Source organism: Enoplosus armatus, chromosome 11, assembly GCF_043641665.1.
Source record: "Enoplosus armatus isolate fEnoArm2 chromosome 11, fEnoArm2.hap1, whole genome shotgun sequence".
Classification (NCBI taxonomy): Eukaryota; Metazoa; Chordata; class Actinopteri; order Centrarchiformes; family Enoplosidae; genus Enoplosus; species Enoplosus armatus.
Window position 1 is genome coordinate 24,293,510 of NC_092190.1, and position 19,314 is coordinate 24,312,823.

The 19,314-nt window shown below is 41.8% G+C and overlaps 5 protein-coding genes across 5 annotated transcripts; 4 read left to right on the forward strand and 1 right to left on the reverse strand.

The window, feature by feature from the left end:
• Window positions 1–2,247: 2,247 nt before the first annotated feature.
• LOC139292700 (olfactory receptor 4D6-like) lies at window positions 2,248–3,171 on the reverse strand. Its single transcript, XM_070915064.1, has one exon. The coding sequence runs from the start codon at window positions 3,160–3,162 to the stop codon at window positions 2,248–2,250; it is 915 nt and encodes a 304-aa protein (XP_070771165.1). The 5' UTR covers window positions 3,163–3,171.
• A 2,922-nt stretch (window positions 3,172–6,093) lies between these two features.
• Window positions 6,094–7,119, forward strand: LOC139292203 (olfactory receptor 10A2-like; the record flags this gene model as incomplete). Its single annotated transcript, XM_070914423.1, has 2 exons — window positions 6,094–6,109; window positions 6,515–7,119. Coding segments are annotated over 2 exons (621 nt in total), but the record flags the coding sequence as incomplete, so codon positions are not given.
• Window positions 7,120–10,357: 3,238 nt separating this feature from the next.
• Window positions 10,358–11,299, forward strand: LOC139292229 (olfactory receptor 6K3-like). Its single transcript, XM_070914470.1, has one exon. The coding sequence runs from the start codon at window positions 10,373–10,375 to the stop codon at window positions 11,297–11,299; it is 927 nt and encodes a 308-aa protein (XP_070770571.1). The 5' UTR covers window positions 10,358–10,372.
• Window positions 11,300–13,918: 2,619 nt separating this feature from the next.
• LOC139292220 (olfactory receptor 6N2-like) lies at window positions 13,919–14,845 on the forward strand. The gene has a single exon (XM_070914462.1). The coding sequence runs from the start codon at window positions 13,919–13,921 to the stop codon at window positions 14,843–14,845; it is 927 nt and encodes a 308-aa protein (XP_070770563.1).
• Window positions 14,846–17,704: 2,859 nt separating this feature from the next.
• LOC139292192 (olfactory receptor 11H2-like) lies at window positions 17,705–18,631 on the forward strand. The gene has a single exon (XM_070914404.1). It carries the CDS (start codon window positions 17,705–17,707, stop codon window positions 18,629–18,631), a length of 927 nt encoding a protein of 308 aa, XP_070770505.1.
• Window positions 18,632–19,314: the final 683 nt, after the last annotated feature.

Below are 19,314 nucleotides of genomic sequence, written 5' to 3' on the forward strand. Positions count from 1 at the left end.
TGTACCGGTGGAGTACATTTACTCAAGTACTCGACTTAGGTTTGAGGTACTTGTACTTGTAAAGCTGCTACATTTATTTGATAACTGTAGTAACTTTTACAGGTTCTGAATACAAAATAGAATCAAACGATTACTCATGATGTGTCTTCATACGTGGAGCTCCCCAGCTGTATGTACGGCAGTTAGAATCAGCTTCATCGTCAGCAGCTGCAACATTAATCACTAAGTATATTCATGATCCATTAATGTAATAATTCTAATTTGTAGGAGAGCGAGTAGCTTATTTCTGCTTTCAAAAGTTAGTGTCGCTTTAATGTTTGCTTTCGCAGATTAAAGGCACCTTGTTGCCACCAGCAACAAAAAGCCTGATTCTTCTGTCTTTTCAAAATAAAGTCAGTGACATTCACTTCTATTGATTTAACTTAATAATAATAATAGAAGTATGTTATTCAGCCATGTGGTCAAGGTAAACACACACCAACTTATATTATATTACATTTTATTATTGTTTTATTGTACAGGTCGTGTTTGTTGGGGCTGACAGGCTGGAGCTGCGTTCACGTGTTTAATTGCTCTCGGAGGACAAACGAGATAATGACCTGCTGACCAGCTCTGACATCATTGTTGTGGTAATTAGTTCACTAACTTTGTTACACGAGCAATTAAAGTCAAACTGTGTGTAAGAATAACACAGCGTGGTGGATCAGTTTGACCGCCGTTAGTGGTTAATGACACTGTGACCACTGGGTCATAATTAGCTGTTTCCAGACCGGCTGCAGCCCCCCCCCCCCCCCCCCCCCCGAGGCCTGGCCTGTTGTTCTTCACAGTGGAGGTGACACACATGGGAGGTCACAGTAGAGGACACTAATGACACTCATTACTGCGTCCTTACATCAGCTGTTATCTGAAGAAACTGCGTCATGCTAATTGGAAATCGCTTGTTTCATTCATTCCTCAGAGGAACACACACACACACACACACACTAAAAGACCTTACATCAGCTTTAGATGCACTTTCTGTTAACTTTGTTACCGTGTTGTGACTCTTTGACCTTCTGTGGGTTTTGGGTGACTTCATTAATAATCCTCACATTATTAGTAATTCCCCCTGACGTCACCGGCTCAACGTGAACTCTTGCTGTTGTTTTATCGTAGATTCACATCAAATGCATCAACAGGAACGTGTTGAAGCCGACGATCAGACAAAGCCGTGCACAGCTGGAAGAACGAAGTATCATATAAACTCCACGCTCATTTTCTATTGTACATTTGAAGCCTTTAAAACCAACCTCTGTCTCCGCAGTGCTGCTCATGGTGGGACCTGCTGGTCTCTGTAATAACATTATAAAGAGTCGGTCTAGACCTGCTCTGTTTGTAAAGTGTCATTTTGTTGTGATTTGGCGCTATATAAATACAATTGAATTGAATTGAATAGATAACCTCGATGACATCACTATGACGTCATCATCGCGTCAAACCGACAAGTAAAGTTTTTCTCCTTCTGAACTTCACAGATTTACTTTCTCAAGCTCCATGAACCAGTGGTGGAAGGTGACAAGAGTACATGTACTGTACAAATGTGAGGTACTTTACTCGAGTACTTCCATTCATGCCACTATATACTTCTACTTGCTACAATTCAGAGGGAGATGTTGTGCTTTTTACTCCACTCCATTTCTTTAAGCTGTGATACTGTGAGCGAGCGAGTTTCACCTGCAGCTCATAGAGACGCTTCACATCGAAACATGAGCAAACTAAAGCAGCTCATTCTGTGCAGCTGTACTCTGTAAGAATCCACCTTTATGTAGTAATCAAGCACAGGTGTATCTATTTGATGTATATTTATATATTGTATTATCGATTTGATGTATATTTATTTATAGTCAGCCTTCATCAAGGTTCTCAAAACCAAACTGTTAATCAACAGGCAGCAGATCATATAACAGGCACTCATAAATATACATTTACTTTGTATATTTCTCTTTGAACTTTTTTCTTTATATATGACTATTTATTCCTGTAGCTTTAACTGCAGAAGTGTATTTGACTCACTCTTAAATGAAGACACACATCAGCTGTTTTGGACGATGTTCGAGGTTTATTGATGAGCAGATATGTGACTGGCACCACAGTAAACTGAGGAGATATCTCAGCAGCTTCAGTATGTGTGCAGAATGTCGACAGTGAAAGATGATGATACAGTGAATCAGTCATGAAACCACATCTCTGCATTATCAGTGCATTAGTTCACAGACAGAACAACCTCCTCAGGTGTTTAGAAATGTCTTTCATCTTCAGTCCGTATATGATTGGATTAAAGAGAGGATGATACAAAACCACTTGTAAAGTTATTATTAAATGTGTAGTTTTTGGGATATCTGACTCTAGTCGAACTATAATGACGTCATAAGTAACAAAACAGGAAAAGTTGATTAAAACCATCAGGTGGGGTAAACAGGTCTGTGCAGCTTTAGTCCTGACTTCTCTGCAGCTGCGATAGGCTATTATAAGTATCCTGGTGTATGTAAAAAGGATGAAGAGCACGGGGAGAAGTGCGACATTCAGCAACATGAACACACCATATATACTCAGAGCTCTTGAGTGCACACACTGAAGTTTGTAAATCGAATTGTTACAAAAAAAACCTTTCAAAGTAAAGCTACAGAGTTTGGTATTAACATTTAGAACAACTGCCACTGCAGTCTCACAAGCCGGCAGGAACCAGGCTAAAACCAGAAAGACACTGATGGTGGTTTTCCTCATGATAGTTGCATATTGCAGAGGTTTACATATAGACACATACCTGTCATAGGCCATGGCTGCCAGCAGTAAGAACTCTGAATAGACCAGAATGTAATATAAAATAGCTTGAAAGAAACAGGCTGAATATGATATGATCTGTTTTTCAGACAGAAAGTCGATCAGAAGCTTTGGGTAGATATTAGTGCTGAAAAGAACAGAGTTCAGTAACAGAGCTGCGATGAAGATGTACATAGGCTCATGGAGGTTTTTGTGAATGCAGATAAGACATATGATGATGGAGTTACAGCAGATTATCAGAATATATACTGTGAACATGACCACAAAGTAAAGATATCTGTATTTGTACAGTTCTACATGTCCACCAAGAGTTATATATGTTACATTTAATTCAGCGTCCATTAAGATTCTCCAAACCAAAGCGTTCATCGAAAGGCAGGCAGATCATGTAACAGACATAAAAACAGAAGAGAGTCTCACTTTGAAGACAGCAGTGACATATTACCTGTACTGTAAATGTATCTGTGAGGTCTTATTCAGTCACAGATGCCAAAGTGAAGAAAATGAAGTGTTTGCGTCTGTGGGATGTTTTTATCAGACTGCCTCATCCTCCATGGATCTCATTAAACTCTCCACTAACAGAACTTCAGCCAACGCCTCCTGAACCCACAGGTGTTGTTTGACCTCTTGACTCTGCGCCTCCCTGATTCATCGTGTTTTACATTATAATGGAAATGGGCTCAATAAGACAAGCCAACATATGACAAGCCAACATTCACTTCAGTGACTAAAAGACCTGGACAACACCTGAGATAATCACCTGGGGTCGAGCATGACCTCGTCTTCTCATCAGACGCAACATTGTGAGACTGTTCTCGCAAAAAAACACAACAGAAGAGTTTAATTTCAGCAAGTGACCCAAAACAACGTGTTTACGCTCAAGTGCAAAGCCGCTTAGGAAGAAGTCAGGTGACGTTATAGAGCGACAAACTGTGCGTAGGTGGCAGGTCGGGGGTGGATGGACGGGTCGACAAAAATCATCATCATCATTAACACGAGGGACAGCTGTTGGTTTCCTGTTTCCCTGCTTTCCTACAGGATATTTGTTTGTGGTTAAAAATGTGACAGAGACAGATGCTATACTGCAGGTGACAAATGCAAATAATGACACCCATATATGGGAATCATTAATTCTACTGTTCTGCAGCTACTATTAAATATTGAAACAGGGCAATTAAGCTTATAAATATCATATCTGGAATAGAAATAATCAGCAAAATAACATTGTAATAATTTCCAAGAAAGCAAAACAAGAAACTTACGTGAAATGATAAGCATTTAAATAAAAACTGCATCACACCACTCGCTCAAGGATCAAAGAAATGCAGTCATGTTGGTGCTAGCAAACATCTGCCTCTAATTAGCTAAACTAATCAACTACTACAGGAGAAAGGACCCGTTATCCAGAGTGTTCAAGCTCTCTTCAGCTCAATGTTCAGCTCAGTCCGCTACCGTCACCAAAAGACCGGCACCCACCAAAACAGAGCCCAATACAAAGTCCACTTAGCTTGCTTGCTAACACGGACAAATTGCTAGCTAGCTAACGTGGACGTGGCGGAGCAGGAGACCTCAGGTATATTTTTAAAGGCAACTTTAAAAAAGTGAGTTTTTAAAAGTGTTTTAAAGGAAGATGCAGAGTTCCAAAGTCTGGGAGCCCCGACTGCAAATGCTCCATCACCTTTGTGAATCAATCTGGACCTTGGAACAACAAGGAGCGAAGCATCTGCAGATCTCAGTGGGTGGGAAGGGACATAAGGCAGTAAAAGATAAATAACTTGTGGCTAGGCCTCTCAGGGTTTTGTAAGTGATCAGCAATATCTTAAAAGCAATTCTAACAGCAGCTGGTACCCACTGTGAGGACGCCAGGATCGGTGAAAGGTGCTCATGTTTCCTGGCCGAGTCAAAATCCTGTTCAAGAGTCCAGATGTTTGGCAGAGAGAAATGGTCTAAACCTAGAAATGTTTCAGAGGTGATGAAAGCAGGACTGAACCACTGATTTAACATGTTTGTCTAGACATTTGATTAAAAATGACATCAAGATTCCTGCAGTGTTGCGTTATTGAATGCGACAGTGAACCCAGACTGTTTGATGTTATGGTGTTAGCACTATCTTGACTTGTCTTTAGCATTTAGTTTGGGATGTCATGAAGGCAGTTGAGCAGGTTGACAGTGTTCTGGAAGTTGTTTGCGGGGTCACAGCTTAGATAGATCTGAGTGTCGTCTGCGTAAAAATGGAAACTGATATTATGATTGCGTATAAAGTGGCCAAGAGGGAGCATGTAAATTGAGAAGAGGATTTGACCCAGCACCAAGCCTCGCGGGACCCAACAGTAAAAAATCATCAAAATCGTTAAGATCAGAGAAATGAACAGGTGGCCTTTTTAAAAGTGGCTGAATAAGAGCACTTTTAAAACAATCAGGACTGGAAGCAGCTGATAAGGAACAGTTTAGAGGAGGAAACTGTGTTAAAAACGTCCTTCAGAAAGGTTGAGGTTGGTTTCTCAACTGTAATTGGGGAATCTGGGGGAGAAATTGAACTTCTGAGAGAAGAAGGAATGTAATTCTTCACACGTCTCGGGGGTGGCATCATTAGAGGTGGTAGGTGAAACATTATGCATTTGATTGGCATGAGAAACTCGGCAGGAATTGATCTTGCTGGGTTTAGCGGTTTGTCAATCGCGGAGAATAGACATTGAGCATTGTTTTGGTTATCGTGTAGTGTCGAGAAATGATTGTCTAGAAAGTTTCATTTCTTTCTTGCAGCTCTTGAATGCATTTTGTAAGATTTCAAGGTGAACCAGCAGCTTGGTCGTCCGCCACTTACGCTCTACTTACGCTTTAGTGTTCTTACTTGCACCCCATTCCTCCTAGGTGCTTTTGGTGTTACAGATACCTATTGGATTTTTGTAGGTGCAATGCTGTCAATAATTTGACCAAGACCAGCAGGGTGGCCCCCCACCCCCCAGCCTGGGACACCACATCAGCATACTGACTGATAAACACAGCTATTGCATTTTCATAGATACAAGGCGTATTTACGGTTGTGACTGCAGTGTCAGGTCGCTGCAGTAAAGCAGGTGGAACAAGGCTTTTGGCTCCAGAGTTTGACAAAGTTGGTCACATGTCGTTGTTTCCTTTGGCGAAGAGTTTAATGAGATCCTCGGAGGGTGAAGCAATCTCATTAAAACATTTCACAAACTCAGACTGTGCACTTTCTGAACTGTCATTCTAACAGCATTTTACAGTCAGGTAACTGCGGATGAATAATCATTCAAATACAGATTATATAGTAAACCCTCCTCACAAAGTGAGCCTTCTTTACTCGGCATGTCTGTGATATTGTCTTCCTGGTTAACTGATTAATGCTGATTTTTGACAATGGATGAAGCATCAAATGTAACATATATAACTCTCGGTGGGTTTGTGAAAGTGGAAAAATACAGATATGTTTATTTTGTGATTGTTCTTACGATATATGTTCTAGTAATCTGCTGTAATTCCACTATTGTATACCTGACTGTGATTCACCAAAACCTCCATGAGCCTATGTACATCTTCATAGCAGCTTTGCTAATCAACTCTGTTCTTTTCAGCACTGCGATCTACCCAAAACTTCTGATTGACTTTTTATCTGAGAAACAGATCATATCATATTCAGCCTGTCTCTTCCAATTTCATGTATTTTACTCTTTAGGCGGTTCAGAGTTCTTTCTGTTGGCAGCCATGTCCTATGACAGGTATGTGTCTATATGTAAACCTCTGCAATATCCAACTATCATGAGGAAAACCACTATCAGTATTTTCTTGGTTTTGGCCTGGCTTGTGCCTGCTTGTCAGGTCGGGGGGGCAGCTGTATGGAGTGCTAACATAAAGCTCTGTAACTTTACTTTGAAAGGAATCTTTTGTAACAATTCAATGTACAAACTTCACTGTGTGAGTTCAAGAGCGCTATCTGTGTATGGAATGATTGTTTTGCTGAGCATTGTATTTCTTCCTATGCTCTACATATTTTTCACATACTCAAAGATATTCATCATTTCCTATCGAAGTAGTAGAGAAGTCAGGACAAAAGCTGCACAGACCTGTTTACCCCACCTGCTGGTTTTAATCAACTTTTCACTGTTGTGTACATATGATGTCATTATACTTAGACTGGAATCAGATATTCCCAAAACTGCACGTTTAATAATGACTCTACAAGTGGTTTTGTATAATCCTCTCATTAATCCAATCATATACGGACTAAAGATGAAAGAAATCTCTAAACACCTCAAAAGGTTGTTGTGTCAAGTAAAATGATGTGTTGCATTAACACAGATAACGTACAGAAACCTCTTCTTAAGATTGTATGTTCGTGTACGTTTCGTGGCCTAGATGTCTGGTCCATGAAAAGTGTTGTTAATGTTTTGTTTTGATAACTAGCGCGTATCAAAGATCATTGTCAACTTCATCAATTTGACAATTATTCAAAAATCTGTTTTATTCTATCAGGAATCATAAGTTTCATTATTCATTTATCAGAACAGACACTTGTTATTAGTCAGAATCAGAATCAGAATCAGAAATACTTTATTGATCCCCCACATTCATATGAGTAACATGATTTCTGGCTTTATGATGATAAATTTCATAACGGCCATAAAGTTAAACATTTTAAATGTTGAAAAGTCAAGACTTTTAAGATGAATTAATGCTGTTGATTAATGTTTAAACTCTGAAGCCTTGAACACAAAAGCACTTGTTTCACAGATTTTTCCCTTGTAAGTTGTTAATATATTGAATTCAAATAAAATATTTTTAGTAGCAATGTTGCGTTGCTATTATGTTCTCATGTTTGTGTCTATATTTTTATATTTGTCCAAAGTGCATTGTAGGAGCCATTATTTATATGTTTATTATTTGCTGTTGATATTAAGTTTACCACAGGTGGCAGCGTAGAGCACAGGGCAGGTGTAACAGACCGTCTCATCATGCAGGGGTGACAGGGAGAGCTCACGGTTTTTATTGCTTACTTGCACACCAGCCATCTTATCATCATACAGGTTTTGTTTGCAATCTACAAAAGTAATTCTGCTGTAACTTACATCTTCATTAAACAGGAATCTCACCCAACTGTAAAACTGCCTAGACATCTATTCCTTGAAGCGTGTCAAAGACAGGACTTCCCCAGCTGAGCGACTAACTGCTGGTCAGGATAGTCGCTACACACTTTGAGTTTACTTGTAATGAAATGTGCTATATAAATAAAATTGCCATTGCCAATGTTTTTGGTGCACACTACTAATGTCTTAAGTTCATTCAACTGCCTATTCATTCATCCATCCATCCATTTTCTTCCGCTTATCCGGGGCAGGGTTGCAGTGGCAGCAGGCTAAGCAAGGTAGTCCAGACGTCCCTCTCATCAGCAACGTTTCCCAGCTCCTCCTGGGGGATCCAGAGGCTTTCCCAGGCATGTTCTGGGTCTACCCCATGGGCTCCTACCTGTTGGACGTGCCCGGAAAAAAACCTCCAAAGGAAGGTGTCCAGGAGGCATCCTGATCCATCCCGAACCACCTCAACTGGCTCCTTTCGACGTGAAGGAGCAGTGGCTCTACTTCAAGCTCCCTCCGGATGTCTGGGCTCCTCACCCAATCAGCCCAGCCACCCTGCAGAGGAAACTAATTTCAGCCATTTCTATCCACGATCTCATTCTTTTGGTCACTACCCAAAGTTCATGACAATAGATGAGGGTTGGAACGTAGATACAGTTGTAAATTGAAAGCCTGCAGGAAGGCACACCATGGCCTCAGACCTGTGCTGACTCTCATCCCAACCGGTTCACACTCAGCTACAAATCACCCGAGTGCATGCTGTAGGTCACTGTCTGATGAAGCCAACAGAACCACATCATCTGCAGAGAGCAGAGACGCAATTCTGAGGTCCCCAAACTGGACACTCTTGCCTTGAGATTCTGTCCATGAATATCACGAACAGAACTGGTGACAAGGGACAACTGTGGCGGAGACCAACACTCACCAGTATCTATTTTTGCTGATAATACGGACACAGCTTTTACTTTGGTTATATAAGGACCGGATGGCTGGTATAAACGGCCCAGTACCCCATACTTCCCCCATACGTACACTCCACGGAACCCCTCGGGGGAAACGGTCATAAGCCTTCTCCAAGTCCACAAAACACATGTCGACTGGTTGGGCAAACTCCCATGACCCCCCCCCGTAACCCTGCGAGGGTAAAGAGCTGGTCCACTCGCCCACGGCCACGATGGAATCTGGATTGTTCCTCCTGTATCTGAGGTTTGAGCCTCCTTTCCAGCACTCTGGAATAAACTTTCCCGGGGCGGCTGAGCAGTGTGATGCCCTGATAACTGGGGCACACACTCTGGTTCCCCTTTTTAAAAGCGGGAACCACCAACCTGGTCTGCCACTCCACAGGCACTCTCCTGGACCTCCATGCGACAACATTGTCGCAACATTGTCCAGAGCCTGGCGCCTTGCTTCTGAGGAGCTTCTTCACTACCCCAGCGACCTCTGCCAAAGATATGGATGAGGCATTCCCCGGGTCTTCGAACTCTGCGTCCTCAACAGAGGATGTGTTGGTCGGGTTCAGGAGTTCCTCAAAGTTCTCTTTCCACGGCTTGACAATATCAGGTTCAGCAGTTCTCCTCCCCTGCTGAAAACAGCTTGAGCCAAGCCCTGCTTTCCCTTCCTGAGTCGCCGGTTTGCCAAAACTTCCTTGAGGCCTACCGAAAGTCCTTTGTAAAAAGCAACATTGTGCTGCACTATTTCAATCACATGTTGTTAAACCAGAGACTAAGGCACTCGGCCTTCATTTTGATCTCAGGTTGTAACACTGTCGCGTTGACAAAACCTGTCCACAGACAGACATACAAATAACACACAAACTCACAAGTTGAAAACAATACCAGCCACAAGCAGTTGCTAATAAGCTGCCTTCCATGGGTTTTGATAATTCTGCTTACAGCTGTTTCAAATTATGTTGTTGCCAATGGCTTAAAATCAAATCCCCGACTTGTTAAGGGCCTCGTCACTGCCTCCAGAAATCAACTCTCGAGGGTCAAGCCAGTATCTGATGAAATAATCAGCACAACAATGAACAACATCATTGCATGTAAGACTTCAAACTGCATTTCTATGAAGTTGTGCAGTGTACCTTTACCTGCAGTATCTGTGTGTGTTGAACTGTAGTTAGTGAACGTGACGAGGGCCTCGCACTGGTAAGATTGTTGTTTGAGGAGGTGAAAAACCCCTCTGAGTTCAGGCCTCCAGAGTTTGAAGAAGTTTCTCACATGATGGAAGAGTTAATGAGATCCATGGAGGATGAAGAAATGTCTTAAAATATTTCGTCGGACTCAAACAGTTCACTTTCTGAACACACACCAAGTGCAGTTTAAGGTCAGGTATGTGTGAATGAATCAGCCAATCAAACACATGTTTGATGTTCATCTAATCTTCATAGTAAGACTTGTTTCTCACTTTATTCATTCACCTGTCTGTCTTATTCATTAATGGTTTAATTTGTGACGGTCTTCATGGATGGTGAATTAAATGTAACATATATAACTCTTGGTGGGTATGTGGAAGTGGACGAATACAGGTATTTTTATTTTTTTATTATTTTCACAGTATATATTATTATAATCTGCTTTAATGTCACCATTGTGTTCCTGATTTGGATACACAAGAACCTCCATGAGCCTATGTACATTTTCATTGCAGCTTTGCTTCTGAACTCTGTTGTTTTCAGCACTGCTATGTACCCAAAGTTGTTAATTGACTTTTTATCTGAAAAACAGATCATATCTTATTCAGCCTGTCTCTTTCAATTTTTTCTATATTACTCCTTAAGTGGTTCAGAGTTCTTACTGCTGTCAGGCATGGCCTATGACAGGTATGTGTCTATATGTAAACCTCTGCAATATGCAACCATCATGAGGAAAACCACCGTGAGCATCTTCCTGGCTTTAGCTTGGCTTGTGCCTGCTTGTCAGATTGCATTCCTAGTTATACTGAGTGCTGACATGAAACTCTGTCATTTAACTTTAAATGCAATTTTTTGTAATAATTCCCTTTACAGTCTCCACTGTGTGACTTCCAGAGCACGGTCCATATTTGGTGTTATTGCTCTGATAAACATTGCCCTTTTCCCTTTGCTCTACATAGTTTTTACATACACCAGGATACTAACAATATCCTATCGAAGTAGTAGAAATGTCAGGAAAAAAGCTGCACAGACCTGTTTACCCCACCTGATAGTTTTGATCAGCTTTTCCTGTTTTTGTGCATATGATGTCATTGCAGCTCGAGTGGGATCAGATTTTCCAAAAACTGTACGTTTCATTATGACTTTACAAGCGGTTTTGTATCATCCTCTCTTCAATCCAATAATATATGGACTAAAAATGAAAGAAATCTTTAAACACCTGAAGAGGTTGTTCTGTCAAACCAAAGTGATCTAATGTATTAAATGTGATGTTGCAGGAATAGTGAAGTTAGTGATGATAATGTCGTCATTTCTTCTGTAATAATGAATGACGTGAATGTTCTAGAGGGTAATTAATGTAAGGATTTGTTTCCATGGCTGGGTTGACATGCAACATTTACGGGATCCGAATCGAATCGTAGATGTTTCAACAGGATTGATTTTGCCACCAACTTGCTGGGGGTGATGGATAAACTCACTCAGGCTTGACTTTACACATGGGGCAGAAAAAGGGGCAAACAGATTAGGCAATACAAGTAACAACAACACCAAGCCCTATGTGCCATGGTCATAGTACAGCAGCATAGTGTTAAAGATATTTGCCCTGCTGCAAGATGCATATGTGAAAACCAATGAATAAACTGATTGAATTACCACAACATTCTGCTCAGAGCAGCCACACAAAGCAAACCTAGTGTACACAGTAGAGCCAGAAGAACTATTACTAGACTATCAAGAGACCAGACAGAGGAGAGACGGTCACAAAACATCTGATTTAAAGTAGATACTGGCGCAACAGATAATGAGATGCCTTGTTATGTGTGTCGCACTAAGACCAGCCACATGTCCACTGTCAGGTTATGGTGCAGAGACACTGGACGCAAAGGCACCTTTCAACTGAGGCGCAGAAGAAAATATATTACAAAAACATTTGAGTTTGACATTATGAAAACAGCAGCCCATTCCACACATAACCACGTCAAGCTAGTCCTATCTGTTCAGAGCACCACCAGGGAGAGTCCAGCATACACATTGATCCAACTATTACGGACACACAGTCGGGCTACTGGGCCATCACACTGACACACAAGTCATTCTTCCTCACCCCTTTTACCGCAGTGTTTGGCAGATTCCACTCCCTCTGCCTTTCCTTCGCGGAAATATCACACAAGATATATTCCAAAGAAAAACCGCAGAGACATCCAAAGGACACAGTGGTGCAGTCGGCACAGTGGGTGATCCGCTGGTTTATGGCAGAACTAAAAAGGAGCGCGACACCAATCCGAGGCAAACGCCTAAATCCTGAGAAATGTGTGATATTTGCAACAAAAGTCAGCATGTTCGGCACAAACTCCCTTGAGACAGCGTACAACCACACACAAAAGACAATTCAAGCGATCAAGGACATGGCTCGACCAAAGAAGAGCTGAAGAATATCTCAAACGTGGCAATTCACCTGGCTAGGTTTGCTCCAGTCTGTCTGAGGTCAACGCACCATCAAGACCGTGGATTCACTTGGGATAAAGGTCACAACGCAGCTTTTCTGCAGGTGAAAGAGCTGATTATGAGAAAGCTGGGACCTATGCCTCAAAATCTTTGAAACCAACAGAGGGATTTATGCCCAAATGAAAAAGGAGCTCCTCACTGTCTGTCACTGACTGTAAATCTGTCCATGCTTTCATGTATGGCATGGAGCTGAGTCAGACCACAAGCCCCCGGACTCCACAATAAAATGACGGATTGTCACTTATCCAGCATGCCTGCACAGAGTGAATCTCCAGCTGCAACAATATGACATCAAGATTCAGCGCTACCCAAGGAAGACAGACACACAGCATACCTGGGCTTTGAAAGGCCTCAAATCCCAAAGAGCCTCTCATCTCACATCAGTTACCAGACAGGCAATGGCAGACCATCACAACTAATCTGTCCTTGTGGAATGGAGAGGTCTACTTAGTTGTTGTGGACTACTACAGCTGATAGTTTGAGTTGGACAGAAAGAGCATTGCACTACTACAGGAACTGTCACGAGAAAGCTAAAGGCTATGTTCACCAGACATGGAGTGCTGGAGATCTCCGACAGCTTCATGGCACACTGAGCGTGTTACATCAAGCCCCCATTACCCCCAAAGTAATAGTCTGGCTGAAAGAATAGTAAGTTTGGCCAATTTCATATTTGACAAAGTTAGAGCCCAAGGAGCTGATTCTTCCTGGATTCACTTAGTCATTGTTGTTGTGAACTTCAGTTCAATTGTCAAGGCACAGTAGGCTGCCAACTCAGTTTGAAGCACCACAGCAATCCCTGGGCTCACAACACTTCACAAAAAAAGGATCCCAATGGGTTCTGTGCAAGTGAGGTACACAGATTTGAAATTGGTGAATAAGAGAGCGCTGGGATTGGATTGGTACTCGGTATCGGCAGAATCTAAAAGGGAGAAAAGAGTTGGATTTGTGCGTCTCTAAAATATATGTTGAAACTTCTTCATCCCTGCAGAGACTGACAACACTGTGTGAACATGGACCACAATATCGAATTTCATCCAAGAGGGCAGCGATGCACCAAGAGGAAGCCTGTGTGTGTGTTCGTGCCTCCCGAGTTGGATGGAGGTCTTTTCATATTAGTATCTATTTTGGTGGAGAGTTTAATGAGATCCATGGAGGGTGATGCAATCTAATAAAAACTTTCCAACGACTCAAACAGCTCACTTGAATTTTGCACACCAAGTCGAAGATCAGGTATCTGTTAATGAATAAGACACTTCAGTGCAGGTTGAAGGTTAGTGTTATTGTGAAAGTGAGCGTTCTTTTTAAAGTCTCCTTCATGTAGGCTGCTTATGTGAGTTTTATTACTGAACATTTATTTTAAACAACATTCATGGATGATGAACTTAATGCAACATATATAACTCTTGGTGGTCATGTGGAAGTGCACAAATACAGATATTCTTATTTTTTGATCATGTTCACAGTATATATTCTAACCATCTGCTTTAATGTCACCATTGTGTTCCTGATTTGGATACACAAGAACCTCCATGAGCCTATGTACATTTTCATTGCAGCTTTGCTTCTGAACTCTGTTGTTTTCAGCACTGCTATGTACCCAAAGTTGTTAATTGACGTTTTATCTGATAAACAGATCATATCTTATTCAGCCTGTCTCTTTCAATTTTTTCTATATTACTGTTTAGGCGGTTCAGAGTTCTTACTGCTGTCAGCCATGGCCTATGACAGGTATGTGTCTATATGTAAACCTCTGCAATATGCAACCATCATGAGGAAAACCACCGTGAGCATCTTCCTGGCTTTAGCTTGGCTTGTGCCTGCTTGTCAGATTGCATTCCCAGTTATACTGAGTGCTGACATGAAACTCTGTCATTTAACTTTAAATGCAATTTTTTGTAATAATTCCCTTTACAGTCTCCACTGTGTGACTTCCAGAGCACGGTCCATATTTGGTGTTATTGCTCTGCTAAACATTGCCCTTTTCCCTTTGCTCTACATAGTTTTTACATACACCAGGATACTAATAATATCCTATCGAAGTAGTAGAAATGTCAGGAAAAAAGCTGCACAGACCTGTTTACCCCACCTGTTGGTTTTAATCAGCTTTTCCTGTTTTTGTGCATATGATGTCATTGCAGCTCGAGTGGGATCAGATTTTCCAAAAACTGTACGTTTCATTATGACTTTACAAGCGGTTTTGTATCATCCTCTCTTCAATCCAATAATATATGGACTAAAAATGAAAGAAATCTTTAAACACCTGAAGAGGTTGTTCTGTCAAACTAAAGTGATCTAATGTATTAAATGTGATGTTGCAGGAATAGTGAAGTTAGTGATGATAATGCCGTCATTTCTTCTGTAATAATACAGAGACGTGACTGTTCTGAGCTTTAGAAGGTATTTAATATAAGGATTTGTTTCCATGCTGTAAAAATCATGGAAACAATAAAGAGTATCTTGAGTTTGAACAATGTAATGAGTAATCAATATATTGCAGTTATTCAGAAGTATGCTTTTATTAACACCTGAAAGTGCCATTTCCTGCAATATAGAGCCTTGAGTGATGACCAATAAAGCTGCTCTTTCACTATAAAGCTCAGTTTGTGTTGCACTATATATCAAAATATTAGTTTCTGTTCTGTACAGGAAAATGCTGTCTCAGAGTGTACATAATGCATATATGTCATAGTTTGTCGAGATGAATTGCAAAGCTACATAACTCATCTGGGAATATTTGGAAGTTTGTGACCTGATTCCACCTCATGTACATTTCACTTTCCAATCCTCAAAAAACGATCTTCGATCTTCTTTCAAATAGGCCTCGTTTTTGTCATTAATGACACAGTAATTGCTTATCTCTCATAATGAGAAAGAGCAACAATGTGATCCAAGCCTGTAACGCTCGAGTACGATGAAAGGGGGGTTCAGGAGAGGGATGAAGGGGGTCGAGGAGAATCGTGATGTGGCTGGTGGAGCTAGGAACCCGGGGGTCGAGACTCAGGGTGGGGGCACGTCTCTATGAGCTGCTGCTTCACTGAGTGAATAAATGTTAATGTGACTTATACAAAGGGAAGGTAAAGGGCCACGAGGATACTGTATCCACTTGTATCCGCTCATGACCATAGGTGAGGGTTGGAACGTAGATCAAGTGGTAAATTGAAAGCTTTGCCTTCCTGCTCAGCTCCCTCTTCACCAGGATGGTTCGGTACAACGCCGGCATTCCTGCTGACGCCGCACCAATCTGCCTGTCGATCTCACGCTCCATTTTACCCTCACTCGCTAACAAGATACTTGAACTCCTTCGCTTGAGGCAGTAACTTACTCCCCACCCAGAGGGAGCAATCCACCTTTTTCCGAGAGAGAACCGTGGCCTCAGACTCTCATCCCAACCGGTTCACACTCAGCGGCAAACCACCTGACTGCGTGCTGTAGGTCACAGTATGATGAAGCCAACAGAACCACATCATCTGCAAAGAGCAGAGATGCAATTCTGAGGTCCCCAAACTGGACACTCCTCCCGAGATCCCGTCCATGTATATCACGAACAAGGGACATATATATGACATATGTAATATGTATTTGACTTTCTGTCGGATTACGGACACAGCTCTCACTTCGGTTATATAAGGACCGGATGGCTTGTAGCAGTGGCCCCGGTACCCCATACTCCCGCAATACCCTCCACAGGACCCCCCGGGGGACACGGTCGTATCCGTTCTCCAAGTCCACAAAACACATGTAACCCCCCAGTAATGACCAGGACTGAATCTGTATGTTCCTCGTGTATCTGAGGATCAACAATCGATCTGAGCCTCCTTTCCAGCACTCTGGAGTACACGTTCCTGGGGAGGCTGGTGCCTTGCTGCTGAGGAGGTCCTTGACTACCTCAGTGACCTCTGCCAAGGATATGGATGAGGCTTCTCCTGATGGCTTCCTTCACCACTGGTGTCCACCGCAGGGTCCTAAGGTTCCCACCACGACAGGCAACCTTCTGGCCACAAGTCCTAGCAACTATCTCCACAATGGAGGCTCTGAAAATGGCCCAATCAGATTCCAGTTCCTCATCCTTCCCGAGGATGCATGAGAAATTCTTCCAGAGGTGGGAGTTGAAGATCTCCAGGACAGGGCCTCAGCCAGACGTTCCCAGTTCACTCTCACTACAAGTTTTGGTTTACCAGGTCTGTCTGGCATCCTCCCCCGCTATCTGATCCAACTCAGCACCAGGTGGTAATCAGTTGACAGCTCTGCTCCTCTCTTAACCCAAGAGACCAAGACATACAGCCGCAGATCTGCTGATACGACCACAAAGTCGGAACTCTGTTGGAACACCGCAACATTTCAGTCAACAGGTACAAGTCTGCACAGCTCCTACTGAGAAGCAGGTTGTGTACAGTTTTCCTTACCACCAGCAAACAGCTGAAGCCCCGTGTCTCCTACTGGAAGGCTGTGAGCACCAAAAGAAAGCAGAGCCAAGCCAAGACTGTATTACGACTGCAACACAAACCCACGGTCAGCACTGTAGCAAGGAGACAGCATCTGCTGCTGTGGACGACGGGGAGAGACTGTGGAGATCTGCTGTAGTCATCTGGCCTACAGACACCAACAGATCATATAGATTCATACTAGTGAAGGACAAACCTAATGGCTCACCGTCAGTCAGCCAACATCTGATCCATTGAAAAAAACCCTGTTCGGACACTGTGTTCACTGCTGAGTTGGAAAGACTGTTTGAGTATGTGCAAAGTTTTTATTAGATTGCGTCAGCCTCCAGGGGTCTTGTTAAACTTTCCACCAAAATAGATACTAATATATAAAGAACCTCATCAAACTCTGGAGGCCTGAAGTTTTTACCTCTTGGACTTGAGCATGTGCCTCATTACGTGCATTTGGAGGTCAGGTACCTTTGAATGAATAAACCACTTCAGTGCAGGTTAAATGTTGGTGTAATCGGTATAGTGAGACTTTTTAATTATTATTCATGTACACTGGTTGTATAATCTGCTTGTTTTATTATTATTATTACTATTATTAATAAAACACTTCAGTACAGGTTAAGTTTAGTATTATCTTGGAAGTGAGACTTCTTTTTAAATTTCCATTCATGTAGGCTGGTTATGTACGTTTTCTTACTGAACATTTATTTTAGACAACATTAATGGATGTTGAGTTAAATGGAACATATATAACTCTTGGAGGGCATGTGGAAGTTAACAAATACAGATATCTTTATTTTTTGATTATGCTCACAGTATATATTCTAATAATATGCAGTAATTCTACCATTGTGTACCTTATCTGGATACACAAAAACCTCCATGAGCCTATGTACATCTTCATTGCAGCTCTGTTACTGAACTGTGTTCTTTACAGTACTACCATTTACCCAAAGCTTCTGATTGACTTTTTATCTGAGAAACAGATCATATCTTATTCAGCCTGTCTCTTCCAATTTTATGTGTTTTATTCTATAGGCAGCTCAGAGTTCTTACTGCTGTCAGGCATGGCCTATGACAGGTATGTGTCTATATGTAAACCTCTGCAATATCCAACTATCATGAGGAAAACCACCGTGAGCATCTTCCTGGTTTTATCTTGGCTTCTGCCTGCTAGTCATATTGCAGTCCCAGTAATACTGAGTGCTGAAACTAAACTGTGTAACGTCACTTTACAAGGAATATTTTGTAACAATGCAATTTACAGACTTCAATGTGTAAAATCAAGTGTAATTGCTATATATGGTGTAGTTGCTTTAATAGATCTCGCAATTCTCCCTATGCTCTTCATAATCTTTACGTACACAAAGATACTTATTATATCCTATCGAAGTTGTAAAGAAGTCAGGAAAAAAGCAGCAGAGACATGTTTGCCCCATCTTCTAGTCTTAATCAGTTTCTCCTGTTTGAGTGCGTATGATATCAGCATAGCTCGAGTCGAATCGAATTTTCCAAAAACTGCACGCTTAATAATGATGTTACAAATAGTTCTGTATCATCCTTTGTTTAATCCACTCATATACGGCCTCAAAATGAAAGAAATATCTAAACACCTCAAAAGGTTGTTCTGTCCCGCCAAAATCATTTGATGTATTAACACTGATCACTAATGTGCAGTCATTTCTTTCTCTATGAAATAGTCATTCAGAGATGTGAATTTTTGAAAGATATTTAAACGCTGTTGTGTCCACAACAAAGATTCTTTACTGTTTGTTACGGAAACAGCAAAGAATATCTTATCAATGTATTCGCTAATCAATATGCTGTAGCTATTAAAAAAATACTTTTTTATTATATATTATCAAGTCTTTCATTCAGACAGTGTTTTACTATCATCAATTTAATTAGCAACATTTAACCCTGTTAACAAATAATGACACTGATATTAATATTATCTGATCTGGGTGTATTGATACATGCCTGTGGACAGTGATTTCTGCCGTACAGACACAGAGGAGACGGGCATGAAGGTCAAAAACATTTATTGCTGAGCACAGGGGGAAGCAGGGCCGCAGGAGAGGGGTAGCTAAGCTGGTCGCTGTGAGCCCGGGACTGAGGCTGGGGCTGGGGCACACCGGGGCCAAGGGAGCAGGTCCGCAGTGAGGTAATACGGACACAGAGGGTGAACGGGGAGGGTAGGATTGTGGGGGCAGATGCACAGCTCATTCAGTTACAGACCAATTCCACATAAGAACAAGACAGAACACTTCAGGTGCTCGTTTGTGCCCACTGCCATCAGACGGTGCAACAAGACCTGTGACAACAACAAAAG

Excerpts from the sequence above, each read along its gene's own strand:
- LOC139292220 (XM_070914462.1), top strand. The coding sequence starts at position 13,919 with ATGGATGATGAACTTAATGCAACATATATAACTCTTGGTGGTCATGTG.
- LOC139292229 (XM_070914470.1), top strand. The coding sequence starts at position 10,373 with ATGGATGGTGAATTAAATGTAACATATATAACTCTTGGTGGGTATGTG.
- LOC139292700 (XM_070915064.1), bottom strand. The coding sequence starts at position 3,162 with ATGGACGCTGAATTAAATGTAACATATATAACTCTTGGTGGACATGTA.
- LOC139292192 (XM_070914404.1), top strand. The coding sequence starts at position 17,705 with ATGGATGTTGAGTTAAATGGAACATATATAACTCTTGGAGGGCATGTG.